The sequence below is a fragment of the Xenopus tropicalis genome, chromosome 4, assembly GCF_000004195.4.
Source record: "Xenopus tropicalis strain Nigerian chromosome 4, UCB_Xtro_10.0, whole genome shotgun sequence".
NCBI classification, from domain to species: Eukaryota; Metazoa; Chordata; class Amphibia; order Anura; family Pipidae; genus Xenopus; species Xenopus tropicalis.
This window is the reverse complement of record NC_030680.2, coordinates 83,893,788-83,909,269: the sequence shown is the minus strand read 5'-3', so window position 1 is coordinate 83,909,269 and position 15,482 is coordinate 83,893,788. Positions and strand designations below refer to the sequence as shown.

The window sequence follows — 15,482 nt, the reverse complement described above, 5'->3', positions numbered from 1 at the left end:
TACAGAACATCAAGAGATAAGGTATTATTACCTTATCATATTTATTTGAGATTATGTATTACCCACATGTTTATATAGGTACACAGTTTGTGGTGCAGTAATGTTAGAGGGATTCTGACCTTTTTTTTTACAAAACACATCCATTAATAGCACTCCTCCAACGGAATCCTGCATTGAAATCCAGATTGTCAGAGCACCCAGATTTTTTTTTTTTTTATATTTAATTTTGAAATGTGACATGGGGCTTGATGTGTTCTTAGTTTTCCAGGTACCCTTAGCCATATGATATGTGCTCTGATAAACTTCAGTCTCTCTCTACTGCTGCACTGCAAGTTAGAGTAATGTCTCCTCCCCCTTTCCCACCCAGCAGCCGATCAGCAGAACAATGGGCAGGTAACAAGATAGCAAATCCCTGAGACCTGTATTGCTAAAAATGCTCCAATGCCCCAGCTAGTGGCAGGTATGGGAATAGCACTTATTAGTAAAAATCCAAGTCTGGCTAACCCAAATCATGACTCCTTCAGTTACACTGAGTAGGAAACACAATAGCTTATCTGAAAGCAGTTATATTGAGCACAGGATCAGACACAGTGCACTGAGTGCTGCCTACACACCAATTTTACAGGTAATAAAAAATACATTTGTTAAAGAAAAAATTCTTAAATGGTAGAATGAATTATTTGCAGTGTATAGAGTGAATCATACAAATCGTGACAGAATCCCTTTAAAAAGTCCTAGTTCTCACTAGAGAAATGCTACCTAAAACTCTCGTCTGTTAGTAATATATTACATTACCAAAACACTTTATTAATGAATTGTCTTATGGCTCTGTCCAGTGAAAGGGAGTTTTCTCAAATGGTGCATACAGTTTTGAGCTTATTATGCCTTAAGAGAACTTGATACATACGCAGAGAGGTTGTGGGCGAAAGTTTATATTGTGAACTGTTGCTATTTAGTTAACTCAAAATAAATACAATAAATACAGGTATGGGACCCATTATCCAGGATGCTCGGCACCTGGGGTTTTCCAGATAAGGGGTCTTTCCATAATTTGGATCTCCTACCTAAAGTCTTCTAAAAACATTATTTAAACAGTAATTAAACCCAATAGGATTGTTTTGCCTCCAATAAGGATTAATTATATATTAGTTGGGATAAAGTACAAGGTACTGTTTTATTATTACAGAGAAAAAGGAAATAATTTTTAAAAATGTGAATTATTTAATGAAAATAGAGTCTATGGGAGATGGCCTTTCCGTAATTCAGAACTTTGTGGATAATGGGTTTCCAGATAAAGGGTCCAATAGCTGTAATATGGTTTTAAAATGTCAGCTTTACCCCTTAAATGTTATGTATTTATATCCAGGGGAAAGGAAAGTAGAACTAGAAGACAGTATTGATCTTTACTAAGCTCTATTCAGAAACATGCAGCTCTATGAAAGTAGTATGTTACTGCCTTAATAGAATGATTATATATCCATAGTGGTCAATATAACTTGGCTGCTTTGCTGTCTGTTAGGCAGTAGTGGAATAACCTAGCTTTTAAAAGAAAAACATAATGCTGTATTAAATACCATATAGGCTTAAATCTGAATTTTGGATTTACTTTTTTCTGATGAAACGCAATCACAAATTAATTGAGCTGTTTGTTTTATTTTTAGCATCAACTCATGCATCATTCCGCATTTTCCTTTTTGTTTGGACTGCCCAAGCTCACTTTACCATTTAACCCACTGTAAAACCTCAAGCCAATTCTTGCAGATGAGGTCAGCTGAATTATTAATGAAAGGATCATGTTTTCTCTGTAGACCCTTCTTCCATGCACATTGAACAGGTTTTGTTACATGCTTTGATGCCTAGCAGTACAATGTGAACTTTCACTGCCACGGTAGGAGTCTGAGATAAACCATTAAAGGCACAGTAACACTATGTCATGCTAAAAATAGATTAGCGTTATTCAGCCTAAGAATTGTGTAAAGACATACATTAGTTGATTCAGAAAATGAGTATTTGGCCTATGCTAGAATAGTATAGCCAAAAAAGGGACTACATTTTAAACCTTTAAGCAGGAGTGCAATGACGCTTTGACAAAGACAAGAGGTTTGCTGCACTCCCCTATTTTCAGTATGCTAAGGGCATAGGCAACTCCCTGGTTGCTAAGGTAATTTAGACCTTAGCAACCAGATAACTGCTGAAATGTCAAACTGGAGAGTTGTTGAACAAAAAATAAAACAATTAAAGAAGCAAAGAAGCAGCTTTAAAAGACTGTCTTTTTTTCCTGAGGGGGACAATACGTGTATATTTTTTGTGAGCAAGTAGGGTCCTCTTATCCTATTTTTTGCTTGGTAACCTTGTTTGTTAAATTATTGTTCTTATATAAGTTCTTTATAAATTAATGTAGAGTGCTATGTAACTTGATGGTGTTATATAAATAAGTGATGATAATGGTTTGTGGACTTACTTACAACAGTCCAATGTTTAGTCGACTTTGTGACCTTGATTAGGAGTGCAGTGCTGTGGTGATTTGTTGAATGTTCATTTGCCCCCAGATAGGCAGTTCTTGCATATTGAGATATGCTGATAGTCATGGGTGAAACATATGAATTGCGTAATTACACAATTTCCTGCAGGTGGCAAAATGCCCCATGTACCTTTACTGCATTCTCTAATTGTTCATACCTGTGGCCACAAACAAGTTTACTCTTTAGTCCAGGGGTCCCCAACCTTTATTACTGGTGAGCCGCAGTTAAATGTAAAAGACTTGGAGAGCAACGCAAGCATCATAAAAGTTCATGGAGGTGCCAAATAAAGACTAAGGGGGACATTTACTAATCCACGAACCATCCAAGCTTATTTTCGTTGACTTTTGTGTACCTTGCGCAACTTTTTCATATTATTTGCGACAAAATCATATTGTTGCGCCGAGTACAAAAGTTTCGGATTCATTCAAGCTTCGTTATCGTGACTTTCCTTGGACCAGGTTGTAGTTGCACAGTGCCATTGATTCCTATGGGAGGCTTCCAAAATCATGCGGGATTCAAACTCGTGTATTCATGAATGGGTCCCTAAGATTGGCTATTAGGTAGCCTCTATGCACACTATCAGCTTACAGGAGGCTTTATTTGGTAGTAAATCCTTTTTTTATTCATCTAAAACAGGAGGCTCAAACTCAATTTACCTGGGGGCCGCAGGAGGCAAAGTCAGGATGAGGCTGGGCCGCATAAGGGATTTCACAAAAAATTGGCTTTCAAGGGATAATGCAAGGCACGGGGGGCGGGAGCTGCTGATTGCAGAAATGACGTTATGCCATCATAACAGTTATTATGGGAAGACGTTCTGTGTGCACAATTAGCTCCTTAGCAGCTAATTGTGCACACAGAACATCTTCCCATAATAACTGTTATGATGGCATAACGTCATTTCCGCAATCAGCAGCTCCCGCCCGCCGTGCCTTGCATTATCCCTTGAATCGCAATAAAAATCGCGATCCATTAATTGCTTTTGAGAAGGCGTTGGTGCGGGCCACAAAATACTGTACCGAGGGTTTGAGACCCCTGATCTAAAACATGCCACCAAGTCAGGAATTCACTCGTCAGGGATCACTGCTTTAGTCCTTACATGAACCTTTCTCAAGATCATATATACTGTATATAAAGTTGTTTTTCCTAAAAAGATAATTAAACTCACACCAGAAAGCCATGTTAAGCTCAGATCTGCCTAGTCTGCTAAATATTGTTTTCTGCTAAATTATATGGCATATTTTCAGCTTTGAACTTGAATTTGACTTTCATACCATTATGCTTTTTTTTTTTTAGTTTTTATATTTCTTCTCTTTTGTTAGGCCTGAGATGTTCGCCTTTTCTTTCCTTAAATATGTTAATTTTATACAAAGAAATCATATGTTATTAATTTTTATGAATGTTAGGTACAGATGCAAGTGCATTCAGTCATATGTAAGCAAAGCAATTATCAGAAGGAAACAAGTATGCGTTATTTATTTGTTTTTTCAGGATTGAAAAAGCGCACAAGGAAAGCATTCGGTATACGGAAGAAAGAAAAGGATACTGACTCAACGTAAGTGTATAATGCAAGCATGTTTTGTAAAGGGGTGGTTCACCTTTTAGTAAATCATTTTCTATGTACTTAGGTTTTTAGGTACCTTCCTAATGTTCCTACCTCTGCATGCTATGTGAGGCACTTAGCAAACTGATATATCTGATGTGTGTGCAGTGTCAAAGTAAGGGCATCCATGTCAAGTTATGTGCCATGATAAAAGAATTAAAAAAAAAAAAAACAATTGAAAAAAAATTGTCTTAATATGCAGAATGGAAAGAAAACAGCCCCTTTAACCCATTAAGTGGAACTTCTACTGCCAGACAGTTTTTGAACATTTTGCACTTTAGGGGCTTTTCCTAGGGGGGACTTTTAGTTTACCCAGGAAAACTATATATCGTTTTTTTCAGGACAACCTAAGCTTTGTGTAATTCCAATTCTGTAACAAGATATAGGCTTCTAAATGTCTAAAAAAATTAAAAAAAAATATTTTCCATAATATACACGCATACACCAGAAACAAAAATTATTTTATGCACAAAAATACAACTGATTTGGAAAGTCCCATTTGCCAATACCAAATATATATAGTTTTATGGAGATTTCTCGCTTGTATATGTCAAAAACTCTCAGCAGTACACTACCAAATTCCCAAAGCATTGCTTCAGAAAGCTGCATACTTTAGATTTTAAGGTCACAAATTCCACTAACATAAGGTTTATCCCAGAAAATTATACATTTTTAGAAAGAACAGATTCTGTGGAATCCAGAATAGACAGAACTGCTACTCCATACTACCAAGTTGCAATACTTTCCTAAAGTTATTGGTTTTTATCAAAATTTGTGAAATTTCTTAAAAATCGCTTCAAAGCTTCTTGTCTATAGTATCTTATCTCCTACAGGTCATAAAGTAACCAAATAAAACACCCTAAATATGAACGCCAGGGGTCCACTGAACAGTTTGATGCCCAATATGTATAGGTTTACCTAAGTATGTGGCATGTAGGGGCCCAATGTGAACATACCCCCATATGATCTATCATTTCTGTCATTCCAGCTTCTGCAAAATCAACACATTTACATCATTTTGTGTGGGATAACGCTACAAAAAAGTACACTCACCCCAGAATGCCATATATTTTTGGAAAGTACACATTCCCCCGAATCTAAAATGGGTACCTGTGTCTTTCTACTCCAAAGTACCAAGCTGCAAAGCATTTCTAAAGTTAGCAATTTTGATGACAATTCCAAAAATCACCTCAAAACTTCCAATATGCAGCATCTTATTTTCTATAGGTCATTAGGTACCAAGATAAAACACCCTAAATATGAACCCCAGATCTACTGAACAGTTTGATGCCCACTGTACATAGGTTTATCAAAGCACATGGCACTTAGAGACCCCAAAACATACCTTGTGCACACTAATTTCATGGCTTACCTTTGCCTAATTCATAAACACATGGCAGTTTTATGTGGGATAGAAACTGCAGAAATATAGGGTTACCCCTGAAAACCATATATTTTTGGAATGTACATGTTCAGACAAATCCAACATGGGTAAAGAGTCCTTTCTAAACCAAAGTACCAATCTGCAAAGCTTTCCTAAAGCTAGTGGTTTCTATGACATTTCAGAAAATCTACTAAAAATGTTGCAATTTGCCGCATTTATCTCACACAATTTCTTACGTACAAAGGAAAATCGCCCCAAATAGGAACACCAGAGGTCTACTGAACAGTTTGATGCCCTATATGCATAGATTTACCAAACTATGCGGAGTACAGGGGCACCCAAATGAAAATAGTGCATATGAATTTTCACGAATGACGCTCCGGCTCGTGCAGTTTTTGCACCCGGTATGTGTATTATGTGCCATAAGACCCCCTAACAGTATGGAGACCCTAGAAAACCATACATTTTCTGAAAGTACACATTCTGACAAAACAAAAATGGGTAAATACATCTTTCTACTGCAAACTACCAAATTACAAAGCTATGCTAAACAGAACGGTTTTTATGACATTTCTGAAAATTGTATTGCATTTTACCTAATTATGTACCCCCACAATTTGTAACGTATCAACATAAAACATTCTAAATATGAACGCTAGGGGTCTACTGAACAGTTTGATGCCTTATATGCATAGATTTACCAAACTATGCGGAGTACAGGGGCACCCAAATGAAAATGGTGCATATGAATTTTCACGAATGACACTCGGGCTCGTGCATTGTTTGCACCCGGCATGTTTATTATGTGCCATAAGACCCCCTAACAGTACGAAGACCCTAGAAAACCGTACATTTTCTGAAAGCACACATTCTGACAAAACAAAAATGGGTAAATACATCTTTCTGCTGCAAACTACCAAACTACCAAACTACAAAGCTTTGCTAAACATAATGATTTTTATAACATTTTTGAAAATTGTTACAAAGCTTGCATTTTGCCCACATTTCATAACGTACCAACATAAAACACCCTAAATATGAACGCCAGGGGTCTACTGAACAGTTTGATGCCCAATATGCATAGATTTACCAAACTATGTGGGGTACAGAGGAAGCCAAATTGAAATACAGCAGACAAAATGTCAAGACAAGTGCAAGACCAGTAACAAAGAACAAAAAATCAATGTTTGTTTTTTTTTTCCTAGTGATATCTGCAGTCAGAATCACAGTTTGAGTATTCTGGCTTGGGCAAATTAGTTTTACAGACAAAGTCAAGTGAACAACAACTATGCATAACTGAAAATGCAATAAAATGGCTAAAAATGCAATAAAATGACTAAAAATGCACCAAAATCACAGGAAATGTAATAAAAACACCAAAATAATATACAAAAGGTATTGTGCAGTGCGGTTAGTGAATACGCTATCAGCAATGACAAAAAAACAATTTTTTCAGGCAAGAATAAAAACGATGCGATAAAAAAAATGACATGTAAGTGAGTGTGTACACATGGCAAAATGTGTTTTGAGTGCATGTGTGTGAGTGTGCAAGTAAGTGTAAGTGCTGTGAATGTGTGAAACCCCCCCCCCAAAATGTATGTGTGTGTGAGTATGTGTGTATTAGTGTAAAAAGTGTGATTGTTTGTGTATGTAGCACTTACCTGGGGTCAGAGGAGCTGAAGATCGCAGGAAGACAGGAGACGCCGGGACAGCAGCAGCAGCAGAGGGGAGTAGCCGGCACGGGAAGCGGAGGGGCGGAGGGGGGAGCGCAGTGAGGGAGAGAGCAGAAAAAGACTTTTTCTATGGGGCCCCTGGGCACGATCGCACCCCAGGGGCCACTGGGTACCCCCTCCGCTCGTTCCCTAGGGGGTCCTTTACTTAGCGCTCGTTCTCTGCGCTCGAATTAAGCAGCGAGCGCAGAGAAAGAGCGCAAAGTAAAGAAAACATAGCTCCTACGTGCTCGGCGTTTAACATCTTTTTATGCCAGCACGAGAAGCTACGTGATTGGCAGGGAAAGGGTTAAGAGCCATGGCAGATGTGGCATTTTGTCATAAAATATTGCTTTCCATTTCCGACCCCTGAACAATTTGTTTTTAAATGAATTTCATCATTATACTAAAAAATTCTCTTCTTTGTTGCTTTCACTTGTATGCAAGTGCCGCTTGTAATCCTTATTAATATAGGGAAAAACTATGGGACAATATTTTGTAATTATGCAAAGGGTTTTTTTGTTTTTTTTTTTCAAACCGCATTCCAGGATGTCAAATTGTGACTTTTTTTTACTAGGATCAGCAACGTTTTCTGATCACCTGTACTTTAGAAGTTCTAAGAGTTGGCCATGGCATTTACTTTAAATTTTATTTGAATGTGCTCATTTTCTTTCCTTCTCTTTGCTTAGGGGATCACCTGACAGAGACAGCAGTGTAAGTATAATTCTAGTGGTTTTTTTGTTTTTTTTTTTAAACATGGGGGGGTTAAATAATAATAAATAATAGAATCATTTTTGGTGCACGCACACCACTTTTGAGGATTAGGTGAAACAAAACATTTTCTACCATATATGCAACTTTTAAAAATTTGGCTGCACTTCAACAATTCCATAAAACTTCCAGATGCAATTTGGGGACTGACACTTTTACAACTGTGTTACCGACAGCTAAGTGAATAACACCCATGGTCTTGTTACTTTTAAAAGGGTGGTTCTCCTTTGTGTTAAGTTTTAGTATGTTATAGAAAAGCCAATTCTAAGCAACTTTTCAATTAGTATTCATTATTTGTTTTTCATAGTTTTTGAATTATTTGCCTTCTTCTAACTCTCTGCAGCTTTTAAATGGGGGTCACTGACCCCCGAGCCAAAAAACTATTGCTCTGTGAAGCTACAGTAACTTTTATTGTTACTTTATATTACTTATTTTTCTATTCAGGTCCTCTCCTATTTATATATCAGTCTTCCATTCAAAGCATACACACTGATTACTAAGGTAGTTTGGATCCTAGCAACCAAATAGCTGCTGAAACTCCAAGATGGAGAGCTGCGGAACAGAAACTGAAATAATTAAAAAAAAACCTACAAATAATAAAAAAATGAAGACCAATTGCAAATTGTCTCTTTATAAATATTACTCTTTACATCAAAGTAAAAGGGGTTGTTCACGAATGTAACAGTTCACATTAATAGAACAATCTTTGCCATATTCATAGTTAACAAAAAAATGTTCAGCTAAAGAGAGAGATCCGCCTCAGAATCATCCCTCTGCTGATCGTTCACTTCTGCACAGACGCTGTGCTGGGGGATGGGGGCGTCAGTGACCCCCTATAGACACTACAGTTGCTTTTTTTACTTCCTTATACACACTCAGCAGGCTTAACTCTCTATTGGCTGTGTCTCCTGTCAGTCTGACACTGCTTCCTGTGCCTGTGACAGAGTTCTGCAAATCTAACTTAACAGTATGTTAGATATGTGATATGCTGAGTCTGTTTGCCTATGTCATTACAAGGGATAAATTAACCAATGACTTTTATACTTATGCAACTGGTTGGTGCTCAAGCAACCAATGAACCATTGGTCCAATAGGAAAAAAGTAAGGGCAAAGCCTGGGCATGATGATGTAAGCATATAGCAAATTCTCAGTGTGTCAGGTTGAAAATAGGCCACTCCCATCCCTTCAGAAAACTGATCAGAGAGACAGAAGGACTAATTTAATAGGTATAAAAAGTAGCTTTTACAGTGGCCATTTTACTTTTCTTTTTAATGAAAAATGAATTTTCTAACACGCTGAGAACATTTTGTGGTTTAATAAGATTTGCACATCGAAGGTAAACAACCCCTTTAACTCAAAGGTGACCAACCCCTTTAATAGAGGATAACAGAATTATTTATTGAGGTTCTTTTCCTTACAAAATATTAAACTGTTTTATATAGTAATAAGTGAAATATCTTTATCGAATTCATACTCCCCAAAACAGCATGTGTTCCTGCCTAATCAGTCTTCTAGGATGGGCATTATTGAAATTTACTGCCACTTAGTAACTTTGCAAGGGTTGTGGATCTAGCCTGTGTGTTTGTCAAATAGATATTATTGGTCTATGGTTGTGTGTAATCAGCATGCTTTAATTGAAAATGTTTTCAGGACCAAATCCATTAATGCAAATAACAGTCTGCATGGTTGACACTTGCAAAATGAAAGTGGAGTATATGGAATGTGTCAAGAGCCCTAGACAAAGTGCCAATTCTTTGTCCAATTGGGTGATGGCAGATGGTAAATTTTGTCTCGTGTAAGTTGAGTGCTTAATTTTTCATGGGACTACAAAATAGCATTGCTTTTTTCTGCTTTGCGTACTACAGTTTTAAAATAGTTAATATTTAAAATGAAATTGGTGTTAAACTAAGCAATTTCAGAAATGGCATGCTCCCATTTGACTAAAGAAGGATAACATTTAACGCCCTGTGTAAGACTGATCGTCCCCTGCACCAGTGTTGTAACAGCAAAAGTCCACAGGGGGTTGGTGGGTCCCATTTTTGGGCGGCTTAATCTGGTTTTGCTGTCTAGAAGCGAGATAACCGTTCTCAGGTGTTTTCCAATCCCTGCATGTAACTTTTCAGCAATAGTTCTGGTGTAGGGGCCCAGGGACTTTAAAGGATAGGCACATAAATGGTTTGAGCAGTTGTGGGGGCATCGGTTAAATATGCCTTTAATATGCAAAGCTTTTTGTCTTAGAACTTTGATTCCACATATTTCAGTATGCCTTAGCTGATTTTTAATGGTTTTGATATGCAACCATAACCGTTTTCTTTCTAAAAATTACAAGATTTTGTTGTTCTTTACTTAAAGCATAAGAAAGCAAATGGCGCCCCAAATGGATTTTATGCAGAGATTGACTGGGAACGATATGTGAGTATGAAAATGAATACAGTACCTCAAAAAAAATGTGCATTACTGACATGGAAAGTGTACATTTTAATAAGCAAATATCACATATTGTATATTTTTAAATAAACTATTGCAGAACTCTCCTGAGGTTGATGAAGAGGGCTACAGCATCAGACCTGAAGAACCTGGCTATATCCTTTTTGAAAAACTGGCTCATAATTCTTTACAATTATGATATTATTTTTTCCCATGATTTTTTAATGAATTTAATTTTCCAGTTGTTTGTGGGAATGGTATTCTTAATTTGTGATTACCACCCTTTGATGGTTGATGAAGATATCATCTAACAATAATTATTTTATGAATAAAAGAATAGGGTTAAATAGCTTTTCCCCTTTTTCCCCAGACATTAAAACACTCCTGTTATAATAATTCAGCCTACAGTGTATCTCAGTTGGTGCTAGGGTGCTATAGATTATGCCTATATTATTTCGGGATTACATTTTCAACCTACTGTATGTTACTGTCAAATAAAATACATACAAACTCTGTATGGTCTTTAACTGTGATTTACCTACCAAAGGAAAGCACTTCTATTCATCAAGTGAATCAGAAGAAGAACAAGAGTCACGAAAGAAGTTCAATATTAAAATTAAGCCTCTGCAAGCTAAAGATAGCTTAAAAAGTGCCGCAACTGTTGATGAGCTAAAGGCTTCAATAGGAAACATTGCTCTTTCTCCTTCTCCAGTGGTGAGTCTTTTTTTAGATAAGACTTTCAGTTATTTACTTATTAACTTTATATTTGAAAATAAATCTATACAGTTAGTAAAGTATATAGAAATGCAATTACTGAACCTTCATCAGCATTTGTTTCTGAACTCTGCAGCATAGAGAATGTAAAGTAGTATGGAAACACAGGTAAAATGTACTTGCACCTGTTATCTATTAGGGGTATAATGAGTAATTGTCACTCTTCTCAGGTTTTAAAGCATTTCATGTCACTTGGGTACTATATACACTCCCTTTCTATGAGTATGTGCAGCTAAAGGAGATGAAACAGATTTTCATTTGCCAGTGAATGTTCTTTGAAAACCTGTCCTTATGACATTGTATAGAACTGAAGAGCTGCACCTCTCCAGTTATACATAATGATATAAAGCTTTTATTCCGAACACATGGTTTAGACCTTTAGATATCGGCAACATTTCAGGCCGCCATTGACCACAATTGACCTTTTTGTTTTTTTGGTTTCAAGAAAAAGGCTGATAGCGACCTAATGACCATGGTCTCTGCCTGTGTTTGAAATAAAAGCTCTTACATTATTAGATCCAATATATGTAATTAAAAGTTCAATGCCATAGGCATCTCTTTTTGCAGTGTAGTAAATGTTAATGACCACATGAGGAACTTTGGGCTGTAGTGCCGGCTTTTGTCAGATGGTAGTTGCCTGGAATCCCAGCAGTGTCCTTTTTCAGGCTACAAGGGCTTGCAGGAGATTGTCATGCAAGTAAGTGGTGGTTCTGGGCAGGGAAAGAGCAAGAACAAATAGAGTATCCTAACAACCATATAGCCTGGCCTATATTGGCATCTGTGGTGGACCCTTATTGCCCCTTTTTGACACTGTGTGACAGGAACAGTACTGGTGCTTTTCAGCATGAAAATGTTGGGTGGGTGTATTCAGGCTGAAAAGCATCAATACCTAAGCAGGCACAAGCTTCCCAATCAATATAATAGGAGGAAGTGGTGGTGGTTTCTGGCACTCCCCCAGCTGAGAATAAACACCTTATGCCAAAGAACTAAAACACAATAGCTTTTTTAAAGTAAAGTCAAGGGTTTTTTCTCCTAAAGTACATTACAAAATGTTACACTTATTTTTAGGGAAGATAAAAATATCTATAGTTTTATGACATTATCCCTTTAACATTATGCACCACTTTTCCACATGAGCTCAATGAATAGGTCATGTGCTAAACATTTTGCCTATTGTGATACTAAAGAATTATACAAGGTTTCTGTTATTTGTGGCTCTAAACAAGAGAACAAAACCTGATTCACTTTAGCACTTTCCGTCACTTCCTGATTATGAGAAACTTTAATGGAGCTGATATAACAAATTACTCATTCGCTGAGAAGCCCCTGATAATAAGCTGCTCAATGGCTGCTGCTTAGAGAAGGTGGGGGTGTTGTTGGTTCAGGGATAGGGAGATCTGGACAAATTTCCCTGTATAAAGGAATAGGGGGCTTTTGTTGCTTTATAATAGCAAAAATGGAAAATTTGTTTTGTTCAAATTTTATACAATAGGCAGAATGTTATTTCTGCACAAGTCCTATTTATTGTATACATTTTTCAGCAAAGGTGTTTTAGGTTTATACTATCCCTTTAAGGCTTTTTCTCAGAATGATATTATAAACAATGAAAATAAATTGCCAAAGAGATCAGGGCTCTTTTATCCCTCTGTTTATAATGTAGATTTATAAATGTTGAATGCTTTTTATTGAAACTGTATTATTATACATACATACAGAGCATATTGGGGTTTAGTGCAGGCCTTAACTAGGAATTACATTTTCTCTCCATGTAACTACTGTATACAAAGTGTCTGGCATTGATTAGCTGGTCTGATATAGGCGAGGGGCTGGGAGTTCTATTTTTTCCACCAAGTTTCCCAGATTTTATCACATTTTCTTCATTTTTCTAGTGTTGTAGTAGCCATTTTTTTCCATGTTCGCTCTGAAATTGAGTTGTTGCATAAGGTGTTGGATTATAGGTAACTCAGTTTTTTCCATAGTCTAGCAGTTAAGATGATTGCTGTATTAAACATGTAAAAGAGTAGTTTCTTATTGTCCCTTGGAGTATTAGAAGGGTAGTGTTGTAATAATGCCACTTGTGGTTGCATAGGTAAGTCTTAGTAATGGGTATTTTTAATAACCATGGTTTTAGCTAAGAATGACTCATCAACTGTTAATGTATCTTGCTTATACATCCTTGTTTGTGTTTGTTATGAATCCGCTTATCCTGCTCTACCCAGTCCCGGTTCACTGCATATTTAGGCTAATGTCCCACAGGGAAAATTAGTCGCTGCGAATTTTAAAAAGCGGGTTCCAGTGACAAGTGGCTCGTTTTGTCTCTACATAGAAAAGAATATAAATTGCTAGCTTCTGAACCGACGATACTACTTCAAATCGATTGTTGCTTCAATCGCTATGGGACCCTTTTTTGAGCGTTGTCATTGAAAATGATTGGAATCGCTGAAAGTAGAACCCACTGAGCAGGAAGTCGCTGCAATTCCCCATTGCACTGAATTTAATTTCTAATTGTGGGCGGGGAATATGACACCTGCTCTGTCATCGTTGTTAGGAAAAGATGAGCGATTTTTAAAAATCACAGCAACTGAATCTCCCCATTAGCCTTAAAGGACATGTAAAACCCTACATTTGCCTACAATGTATATCAGTTGGGCATGTCTCTCCCACCCATGCCATTATTTGTACTGCATATATCCCCTCCATTTGCCAGCACCATCACTTTGTCCTAAAGCAAATAGCAGCTTTCTCCGGGTGTCCATTTTTCCTCTGATACATAATCAGATACATTTAAATCTGCAAACAGCAAACACACACAGACCCTTATTCAGCATACAATTAATCAAGAATGCAGGCTCACACAGGCAGAACCGTCTTTTATAAAAGTTCTGCTTTGTTTGAGCTGAGCTCAGGAGAGGAGGTTAGGAGAAAAAAAATTGTAGCAGACAGCTAGAGCTGAGTTTCTGTGGGAACTAGCAATGCCATCTCTTTACTGGCTGCTAGACTGGAGGGCGTGTTTAGTAATCTGAGGTTAGAACAACTGACCATGCCCATAAGCCAGAAGTCAAAGCAAATTCCTGAAGGAGGGGCCGGGTGGGTTTCAGGAGGAGAAGGAGATTTTAAGTGATTAAAGGAGAAGGAAAGGCTAATAGAGTTAATCTCAAAATGCAGGCATACCTTCAGTTGTCTCAATAGTGCCCTTAAGTCTCCCCATATTTCTCCTGTTCAGATGATCAGAAGCAAAACAGGAAAAAAAACCTCTGAGCTGGGTAGAAAGATTCCCATAATGCATCACTCTTTTCCAAGACTTGGAGACTTACTTTTAAAGGCGACGCATGCGCACAAGCAGGCACGCTCCCCCTAGCGTCTGGTTATGAGACGCTATTTGCCATTAGAACCAGCAGCTGGGGACATTACAGGACGCAGCCGGCAGGTGCAGAGGCGGAGAGGCAAGCAAGGAGCGGAGACGAGAGGACGCAGGTACAGGGAGGGGGAGAGGTGAGCAGGGGTGAGGAACCATGTCGGCTGGCGGTGCTGGGGCGGAGATGCGAGCGGGGACCAGAGGACGCAGGTGCTGGGAGGGGGAGAGGTGAGCAGGGGTGAGGAACCGTGTCGGCTGGCGGTGCTGGGGCGGAGCGGTGAGCGGGACAAGAGGACACAGGTGCAGGGAGGGGAGCGGTGAGGACGGACAGGTGTGAGCTGACAGGTGCTGGAGCGGAGAGGCAAGCGAGAAGAGGAGCAGGGATGAGAGGACGCAGGGAGGGGAGAGGAGCGGTGAGGAATGGTGACAGCTGACAGGTGCTGGGGGGGAGAGGCAAGCGGGGAGGCTAGTGGAGAAATAGTGTGTACTTCGGGAGGACCGTATTGGGCAAAGGAGCATTTTTAGAAGAAATGATTTCAGCGTTCAGGTAGGGGCAGGGCCCCTCTATTACATACTAAAAAATGAGTAAAACCCTTTCCTTCTCCTTTAAGGAGATGTTGCAGCCTTACTATTTACCTCTGGACAACCTGAGTGGCAGGTATTGAAAGATTTCAAAGAGGCTGTTCACTGATTACATTTTTGTGTGTGTGGGGTTTACATGTGCTTTAATGTTTAAGCCATTTGCAAATGGTATCTAATGGTATCAAAACAGGAAAGCCCAGGAAGCTAATCTTTAACAGATGAAACCAGTTTGTGTCATAGTTTGACCATAGGCAGCAAAGGCTGCAAGCTTACATGTGCATTAAAGGAGAAGGAAAGGTGAAAACTAAGTAAGCTTTATCAGAAAGGTCTATGTAAATACAGCCATAAGCACTCACAG

At 38.2% G+C, this 15,482-nt stretch overlaps 1 protein-coding gene across 5 annotated transcripts in view; it reads left to right on the top strand.

Annotated features, from left to right (window-relative positions):
* Positions 1-15,482, top strand: part of sgip1 (SH3GL interacting endocytic adaptor 1) — a 70,138-nt gene that overhangs the window by 18,875 nt on the left and 35,781 nt on the right. For all 5 annotated transcript variants that reach the window (XM_012961527.3, XM_031900885.1, XM_031900883.1 and 2 more), the window contains exons 2-6: positions 4,011-4,074; positions 7,905-7,929; positions 10,339-10,398; positions 10,514-10,568; positions 10,952-11,127. In XM_012961527.3, coding sequence (XP_012816981.2) covers positions 4,011-4,074; positions 7,905-7,929; positions 10,339-10,398; positions 10,514-10,568; positions 10,952-11,127 — 380 coding nt within the window. The remainder of the gene's footprint in view (positions 1-4,010; positions 4,075-7,904; positions 7,930-10,338; positions 10,399-10,513; positions 10,569-10,951; positions 11,128-15,482) is intronic.